We start from the raw sequence: 9,768 nt of genomic DNA, 5'->3' as shown, positions 1-9,768 counted from the left end.
TTCAACTTGTGTTCTACTAGGACTCTTACATGCCTTTCACATGTACTGTTGTCAAGCCAGGTGTTCTCCATCCTGTATCTGTGCATTTCATTTTTTCTGCCTAAGTTTAGTATTTCTCCCTGTTGAAATTCATTTTGTTAGGTTTTGGCCCAGCTTTCTAATCTATTAAGGTCATTTTGTATTTTGATTCTGTCCTCTGGAGTATTAGCTACTCCTCTTAAGTTGATGTCATCTGTAAATTTCATAAGCATGGCCTCCATTCCTTCATCCAAGTCATTTGATACTATCTGGCTAGAGAGGTCTCCAGTTTATGCTTGTAGTTCTTAATAAAGTGATAATATTTTTTTGGCTTGGTTGATCTGATTATGTATAGATAAAAAGGCTAGCTTTACATGAATCCAGTTTTACACATGTATGTGCACTGTTAGAGATGTAATTGGGATCCTGCATGGGAAGGGATTAGTAGTGAAACTGGGTATGGAATTAATTTAACATGCCATTAACCAACCATGAATTCTTCAGCAATGAAAAGTAGGCAAGAAGCTGTTAAAAGTCCAAAGTTTTATTCAATAAATATAATTTCCATAAACTTATGTAGAACAATTTGTTGACAAAGCAATACAGTAAGCACACTATATTAAACTCTGTTGCCACAGAGGGTCTAAAAAGGATGGCAGGGACAGCCACAGTGCCTGCGGTCAACTTCTTGGAACCAATTATTGCTCTGGTTGCCAAATGGCAATGCTGTTTTAATGTCTAACTCTTGCCAGATTTGAGTCAAAACAGCTCAGGTGGGGTGCAATCCTTGTTCATTGCAAGGTTATCATCAGGGCTCTTTATGAAATCCAAAAGCAAGTGCGCTCAGCCCTACTTGTTGTTCAAAACAGGAAATCAAAATGGCTTTCTCCACATGAGTAAGGGAAGCACAACCAACAGGGCCTTAAACAAAGCATGTTTTATGACAGAGTCTTTGGTATAGAAAGAATCATGTCTCTTCTATCAGAAATTCTTACTTAAAAAGAAAAAAATCCTTGGATTCTTAAAAAGGAGTATGTATACCTTTTATCCCACATCTTTAAAAAAACTCCAAGATAGGATTCATTCTGAAAACAGTGAGCGTGGACAATTTTTACTTTTATTAAATTGGAGACAAAGATTTGGCTCTAATGTGATACACTGCAGTGTGCTTTGAGTCTCAATGAAATTAGTGATGTAACTGCATCATAAATGAGACATGTTTTCCAAGCAGGAAAGAGCCTTAAGCATGACCAAATCATCTCCAGATCAGGGCCATAGGGAGGCTTTAAATCCTTCAACTGCATAGTTCCAAGCACCTCTTGCATATATTTTAGCCACCAACTTCAGTTCTATTGTTTTATATCTGCCATGGACATAAAACGCATTCATAAAAAACCCTGGCAAGTAAAACAAACATCTTAAAGCACTGACAAACTTTGGAACGTTGTTCATGTTTTCCATGGTGGTAGTCCAGGCTGGACCTGTGCTCTTTCCCAGAGCCAGGACCAACCATGTGCATCTTCCAGAATGTAACTGGATCTAAGGTTTTCAGGTACAGGGCCCTTCTTTCTCCTTCACTATCTGATTATATTCACACTGTTGATATCCTGGCTTTACAGGCTCTCCTTCTCCATGGAAACCTTAGGAGTTTTCTAAGGGAATTCTTAGTTCACCAAATTATAACCTCAAAGTGTTGAACAATGGGCTTCTAACGAGTTAAGCATGAGCTCTACCACAGAGCTAACACAGATACAGCACTAACTCAAAGACCTAGGGAAACTAAGAATCTAATGGCTGCGGGGACAATTGTGTAGAATGAGGGCTGTCCTATGGCTTTCAGTGTGGGGTGTTGCGTTGTCTGTGCTCCTCAATCCCAGCCTGTGTAACAAAGCTTCTGGAGCAAAACAAATGTCAGAAATCAAAAATACTTTCCCAGGTCACATGCTCTTCTTCCTCAATAAGCAGCAGTCGCTGAAATAATAGCTAACATCCAACGCCATAAACAACTTCACTGACAAATCCATGGCGAGTTAAGGGTAAGCCATCCACAATGTTGAAAAAGGGATAAGGTGGACAGGGGGAAATTTATGAAAAGAGCAAAGATTCAGTGTCAACAGTACTGATACAAATCTGAAAGCTAGGTTACTTTCGAGGGTCTCTGCTGGGCACATACACCACGACTGTATGATGTTTGAAATTCTGGTGAACAAGTTAACTATTTCTGGGTATTGCACTTCACAAAACACCTGGATTGAAAAACAAACAACCCTCCAGTCAGCCTAAAAGAAAATCTAGATTAAAAATGCTACAGATCCTCTTTCTTGGGCTGTAACTTTTTTTATCTACAAATGCAGCTTTCTCCAGGATGAAACTGGTCAACTCTTCAATGGGCAGCACAATGAGGCAGAACTGGTTATTCCCTGCTCCTTGTTTTATAGACACCCCCCCAAAAATATGGAAATAATTTTAAAAACATTCTATACTTCACTTCAACATATATACGGACATATTAAAATTTGTCAAGCGATCTTCATGAAAAACAGATTGACCTTGATGCTCACTCTCCAGTTAGGACCCTTATATATATTTTAGTAGTTAAGACAATGGATGGAAGTCAGATAAAATTAAGTGAGACCCTTATAAACATCTCAAGAGGTACTGCAAATGTAGATTCACTTAGCAAGTGACTGACCCAATGGGCATTTGAATTTGGCTGGTACTTTCTTTGGGCATTTTGTTGTGATCATGCTATCTGAATCTGGACAGGTGAGGTTCCAAGACTTCTCCTCCAAGCAGCTACATTCTGAAAGATGTTTTGACTCCTTTCCTGGAGAACAATTTGTGGAGCCTAAACTAGCTCTATGGATGCTGAAAACAATGGGACCTTAAGTCCTGACATTTTGTATGGGCCTTCAGCATAGTAAAAGTTAAACTGTAACCTGTGTGTGCTGCAAAACAACAAAACAAGGGTTCATTATCAAAGGAAGATGGGGGCTTCCATCTGTCCCTTCTGTCAATTAGGTCAAGGTATGGAGGGCAAAATCTAAAATTATATCAGCAATGCTTTAAAAAAAGGACAACCCTCTCACAACTTGCCCAAAAGTTGCCTCTGCCCACCACAAAGTTGGGGGGGAGGGAAGAGTTACTACAGAATATTCAGCTACACCACAAGAAGAATGAGGGTGCTACAAATCTGGAAAGATGAGGCTGGAATTAAGAACACAGCAGACCAAGCCTACCAAAACAAATAAATACAGTACATCTGCTCTGAGATATGAAGGTGTCACCTAGGACAGTGGTTTGCTTTCTAACTTCTTCTCCCAAAATCCTAGAACACTGGTCATGATGGCTGGGACTTCTGGGAGGTAGAGTCCAAAACATCTGGAGAACAAATGGTTGAGAACCATTGACCATCCACAACACTCAACTAATAAACTCTTAGGGTTGAGCAAAGGGTTTTGCAGTACAAATTCAGTCAGGGATACAACAGTATGTAATAATAATTTGACATTAAGTTCCTTGTATGTAGCTCAGGGATTGGATTGACTTACGGAACTTATCCCAAATCTTAAGAGTCCTGTAGGAAAATCACTCTGCTTCCCTTTTCTTGTCTTATCTCAACAGTTACTGCTTTGCAGCTTAATATAATTCATTAATTTTACAACAAATTCCTACACTTGGTTCATTTTGGTTCACTTTGCTTTGCACACTCTTCTGCCTATGACTGAACCTGGAACAAAACATTAACACGTTACCAAAATACACAAAAGGTTATTCTATGTTTTTAAAAAAATGAAATTATAAAAGTATTTGTGATCCAATACAAAATATATTTGCTGTGCTTCTGTTCGACCCAAGTCCTGTTTGACACACACAAACAGATGGTACAATTAAACAAAATCTTCACTTTGCTTGGCTTTTCTTAGAAACTTATACCTGTCTTGGACAGATGGATTCTTATATTCCGCCTGTATTTGTTTAAATGCCTGCTTCTTCTGTACCCTTACACACACTGAGGAGGGGAGGAAAGAGAGGGGGAACAAATGGGAAGTTTGGAAAAAAAAGTTAGGTCAGTTCATCTTCAAATCAGAACTGTGAATCTGTGGACAAAAACACTTACACTTTAACTCTTCAGTGAGAAACAAAATACATGTACAATAGGGATTTTAATAAATGCTTGGAGTTGGATAAGGTTCTTCTAACAAGTTGTTCAAAATGAAATGACAAACCAAAATGGCAACAGTGGACATGAAGTAGTAATTGATTAAACTGATGGTATGGAAAGGAGTGGGGAATGAAGGCAAAGGAAACATTAAAGATCGGATTGCAAGATCTTTTTGCAAACTTCGGTGAAATGAATGGGAATCGTGCTGGCGTGCTACAGTGTGGGCTTAATGCGTGTGTTGAAGTTGCTTCTCATCTTATGGCAACCTAATGAACTTCATAGGGTTTGCTTAGGCAAGGACTACTCAGAGGTGGTTTTGCCAGTTCCTTTCTCTGAAATACAGTGTACAGCACCTGGGATTCACTGGCAGTCTCCCATCCAAGTACTAACCAGGGCTGACCCTGTTTAGCTTCCTGATCAAATGGGATCTGGGGTCTTAGGCTGGGACTCAGTAATCTCACTCCTAATTTGAAGCTTTCCTAAAAGTAGCACAACTTCATATTCAGGGTGAAGTTTTTAAGCCCTGTCTCGTTTTCAGAATTAGCCACCCACATGGCTAGAGAAACTGCCCTCAAAGCATCATAGGGGAAAGGGAATTGGGACTCCCAAACTAGATGTTACAAGGTAAGGGCAGGAACACTATGTCATGCTAGTAATGTCTGGTGAAACATTTCCCTACCCTTTGCAAACAGCAGCCATTAAGCGGAGCTAGAGTGGGAAAATGAAATAGATGATGCCATGTTATGCATCACCTTTTACTAGGTGTCCAGAATCACTCATGACATGTTTGGAATACAAGCAGTTTTTGACTGAGAAAAAGAGCATGCGCAAAGGAATTCCTTGGGTGTTAGAAGACTACAAGTACTGTCATTACTTTTGCAGCCCTCGCAGAATCTGGAGGAAGAAATAATCTTTAAGTGCTCTCATCAAGAGGATATACAGTATGACTAAATAAATAACATACTGAGGGAAAAAAAGCAACCATCCACACACTAATTTGAATCATGTGTGGCTGGCGAACAAGACTACAAACCAAGGATTTGCTGTAACTTGTCACGTTCAAGAACCCGAAGAGGTAGATTTAGTTCTCCAGTTATGGAGAAAATAGAACCACCTCCTAAGTAGTGATAATATTTTTGAGTTTTGGTTAAACTGAAGATAATTCAAGAATAATTCAAGGTTGGTTTTTTAAAAGGCTCTCAAGGTATGATTGTTAACTGACTTGATTGTGGAAAACTAACAGTTTCCACTGAAATAACATAACTTGATTATAGCTTTAATGAAAGACGTTTCTGGAACAATTTCTTACAAGTGTGAAGCTACAACCTTCTAAAAGGACAATAATTTTTTTGTACAACCATCCAGTCATTGCTTCATAGTGACACTCAAATGAAATGCCAACTATTCACCAAGCTGTTGGCATGTAACCCAGTGGAAACATGAATTAAAAAAACTTTTCTACCATTCTATGGAAGAAAAAAATTTCTTATATGAATTAGTGTGGGAGAGGAGGAACAAGTTACCAAAGATTTACTAGAGATATTTATAACTTAGGGTCAGAGCAAATACAAGGTTTTCCAAAGGACAATGAGAAAAGTCTCAACATGTAATTGAGTCCATTGCGGACAGCGTCAAGATGCTTCTGTCGTTGGTATAGAAGGGTTCCGTAGCGCTCCATGATCTAAAGTAACAATAAGAAACAAGTTTTGCTGACTGGTAAAGAGAGGTTCGGCTTAGAATCTTTTTAAAAAAAAAATCTAAAAAATGATTTTAAAATGAACTCTCCAAAGGGACTAATCCAGACATCTCATGTGTTTTCTGACAGACACAATTTAAACATCTTGATAATGATCCAATGCTCTTTGAGATAACTATGCCCAGTGATGCAAAAAATTCTCAGACTCCAGAAGAGAAACTGGAAACTCCTTGTGAGGTTTCATGTACATGTTCAAAAGAGCCATATTGACAGACTGGTATAATATGGAAGGGATGTTTCTGTATATGAATAGGGCTTACTTTCATACAGTGGCTCTGATCCAGAGACCCAGTTTGTGCAGACATTTTAGTTTCTTCTATAGGGGGGAATGCTTGGCATACCCCCCAAAGAACCACTGTCCAGTGAATGTAGAACAATTTGTTCTCATAGAAGAGAAACTGACGCTTCTACTTTCTGGGTTATTTATGCAAACTGGAGAGAATGGATTGTGCCACTGTATTTTAGGACAGGAATGCAAGTGAACAGATGCTAAAATGCTCAAGAAAGCAAGTATCTGGAACCAGAACAGAAAATAAGTATTAATATAAGTATCTTTTCACTGATTCCATCTATCTAAAACCCACAGAGCAAACTACTATAATGCTTATGGTTAATACTGCATGAACTAACATGAATGTTTGTGTGACAGATGAGCAATGAAATATAGCTTGATGAAAGACAGACGAGCAACATATATCAGCAAATCAGAAAAGCCATGCATTACATTCTCTTTTACAATCAATGAAAGCTTAGAATTCCTTTGAAATTTTTATTTTAAGGTATTCAAGTGGATTTCAAGTAACATGCCTATTTTCCCTGTTCTCCAAGCATTTAAACATCAACACATTAAAAAGCAGAGCTCCCATCTAAAATTTTAACCAAGGAATGATTTTATATTGCAATCCTCATATCTGACAGAATATTAAATACAATTAACACATGGGTAGTAACACAACTTCCCTGAGCAGCCATTTGAAACCCATGGAATAAATTCAGTGAATACATTCACTGGGGAAAATCAATAGTCTTGATAAATGCTGGATTTGAACAGTAGCCTTAATGTGACCAATGTCTGTACTGCAGATGAGGCTGACCATGTTGGAAATATTTTCAATATGGTAAAAAATGTAGACTATCTAATGTGACATGATTGAAACAAGGAGATTCAACTATCCAAAGACACAACTCACACCAATGACATAGTCTGTAAAATGTACTTTATTTAGCAACAGAAACAACTTATATGAAGGCTTGCTTGGATACTATTAAAAAAGATGTGGTCATTCTAGTTCAAATGGATGGTTTAACTCACCTAAGCATACCTAAAGCATATCATGCTGCTCTAATTCATAATGGCTTTCTCATTCATTTCCATGTGAAGGGTTGACTTTTGCTGGCTCATTAGGGCCAACTCTTAAGTGATTTTTCTGGGTGCACATCTTAGCTTTGTGACTGATTTAGGTTGATAACTGTTCTACATCAGTGCTGAGGCTATGCTGCATAACATCAGCCAAGCACATCACCGGCACTTTTAGCCAAATGACAACATGTGTCATGTGACTAAATAATTTTAGCTTGTCAATGGTAAAAAGCTGAGCTACAGCTCCAAACTACCTGATGTACTTGTATAATTGTAACTCTTCTGCAATTCAGAATGTCATGTAATTCTAAATGTTGCACTTTAAAAACAAACTAAAATTGGGCCAAGAACCTTCAATAGCCTTTTTTTGTTCAAGTGACAGATCTACTCTGAATTCAACTGTTGGCAGAATTTGAAATGGCACTAAGTTCTGTATATTAGTTTGCTTTTCACGAAACAGGTAATGATGTCTTAGGTACGCTTTTCCATTCTGTCAGATATGAGATTTTGATCATATCATGCAAGTTGTACACTTATGTGTGTCCCAGAAAGAAATCAGAATCTTTGCTTCAAATTGAGCATGAAGCAGATTATACCTACCTTTGCACAAACATTTGTGACCTGATTGCTCATTAAAACCAAAAAGTAGAATATCATTTGAGTTAGCTCTGAATACTTTACTGCACTCTTGTGAAACCAAGAAAGAGAAACTATGGTTGGGTACACAGGCAGAAGCTGGTGCGATTCTCAGTGGCTGAGGTTCACCAAGATCAGATTTAACTTCCACCGCAGTAGATCCCTCAAATACAATATTATTTGTTTTCTGCCAAAGGAATGAACTGCTGGTCATTCCTAAGGGAAAATGCTGAGCCTGGGGACACTGCTGTGATGATAGCAAAGCCTATTCTCCGTCTTGAACACTGGATGTCTGAAGTATCAGTGCTATGTTACTTGCATGTCCCTCACCCCAAAATATCCCCGGTCTGCTAAATGACATAGACCCATTGCACAAGGGTGGGCACATCTGACAGGTCTATTTAATTATCCTGAAGCCTTACCATAAGCCACTGACTGCCAAAATTCAGTGGCCAACTCATATCACTGTAAACTGAGAAAAGCCCTTTAAAATACATAGAAAGTAATTGTTTTGAAGGCCTTTTATTATTGACTATTAAAATTTCAGAGCAAGCTGCAAGAAGCCCTTTAAAGCAATAATTTTTTGGCTTGTTTTAAAAGGCTCTTAAATCATTTTTCCAGCTATGAAAAGTTTAGATGTGAAATTTTGTTAAGGGGTCAAGGGACTGGAGAAATGAACTTGCAGTGCCATAAGTCCACTCATGCACTCTTACCTTCAAGCAGGTAATTCTGCAATAGATACAAATCCCACCCAAAATAATGACAGACTGCTTGATGGCAGAGGAAAACCAAAGGGTAAAAATATGCTTAAGCAATAATCATTACTGTGGTTGTAGCGTGGGATAGTATCAGACCAATCAAAAGCTCCTCCTGTTTTAAAAAATGTCTAGTAAAACCTTTTATTTTGTACATCATGCCTGCTTTCTATACAAAGCAAAACTGATTATGTATTTTTTAAAAAACAACCTTGTAACAGTTCCCATTTTATGGAACAATGATATTTTAACAAAAACTTGAGAGGGAGCGACAAACACTGGATTAACAAATTTGTGTAAATAAAAGAAAAAAACCCAGCACTAATAAGAACAATCCAGAAGTGGCAAACAATAACTGCACAAGTAACCAAATAATTTAAAAAAAAAATCAAATGAAAGATATCACAACTTTTAATCTGACCAGGGTCACCAATTAAGTCTCTGCTGAAAGCAGATCTTGAGAATGGGATCCCACTGCCTTGGATTACATCACAAAATAGGATGGGTAGATATTGCACCTGTCCTTGTACCTACCCACACCTGAATATCTAACTGGAGAGCCTCTCCTTATTCTCCAAAGAAAGCACTTCTACCCTGTCCAACTATGGTTGGGTTTTCAAAAAGTGCTTCCAGAAGATATTTGAAAAAGTACTGTACTGATCTCTTCACAAGTGGAGAAAGTGGTTGCCTGCTTTGGTTTTAAGTAACAGCAGGTTGTGATATCATTCCAAAAGATTTAAAGAAACAAGTACAAATGCTGATTTTTTTTAACCCCCTCCTGAACATCTCTGTATATTTCTCTCTCTTTATTTAAGACATTCTTTTATCAGAAAGATAACTGCAAATACGTTTTTGTACATCAAGTTTGGGAAACATTTGGTCCTCCACATGTTGCTTGAGATTAGTTCCAACCAATTTGGCTAATAGTGAGAAATCATAGTAGTAGTAATTTAACATCTGGAAAGCCAAAGATTCCACATCATTCTATAGATGATGGCACTGCTGGACATAATCATACTACTCAGGATTATGTATTATATTACCATGCCCCTCTTATACATCTCAGGTACTGTATCAC

General features: G+C 38.0%; 1 protein-coding gene across 4 annotated transcripts in view; it reads right to left on the bottom strand.

Annotated features, from left to right (window-relative positions):
• Positions 1 to 546: 546 nt before the first annotated feature.
• Positions 547 to 9,768, bottom strand: part of ATP11B (ATPase phospholipid transporting 11B (putative)) — a 125,431-nt gene continuing 116,209 nt past the window's right edge. For 2 of the 4 annotated variants that reach the window (XM_042456218.1, XM_042456217.1), the window contains one exon: positions 547 to 5,864. Coding sequence is in view for 2 of the 4 variants with exons in the window: in XM_042456217.1 (XP_042312151.1) it covers positions 5,783 to 5,864 (82 nt within the window). In the remaining 2 variants the exon portion in view is untranslated. The remainder of the gene's footprint in view (positions 5,865 to 9,768) is intronic. The other 2 variants (XM_042456219.1, XM_042456221.1) reach the window with 1 other exon arrangement.

This window comes from Sceloporus undulatus, chromosome 3 (genome assembly GCF_019175285.1).
Source record: "Sceloporus undulatus isolate JIND9_A2432 ecotype Alabama chromosome 3, SceUnd_v1.1, whole genome shotgun sequence".
Classification (NCBI taxonomy): Eukaryota; Metazoa; Chordata; class Lepidosauria; order Squamata; family Phrynosomatidae; genus Sceloporus; species Sceloporus undulatus.
Note: the sequence above shows the minus strand (reverse complement) of the source record. Positions and strands in the feature narration are given on the sequence as shown.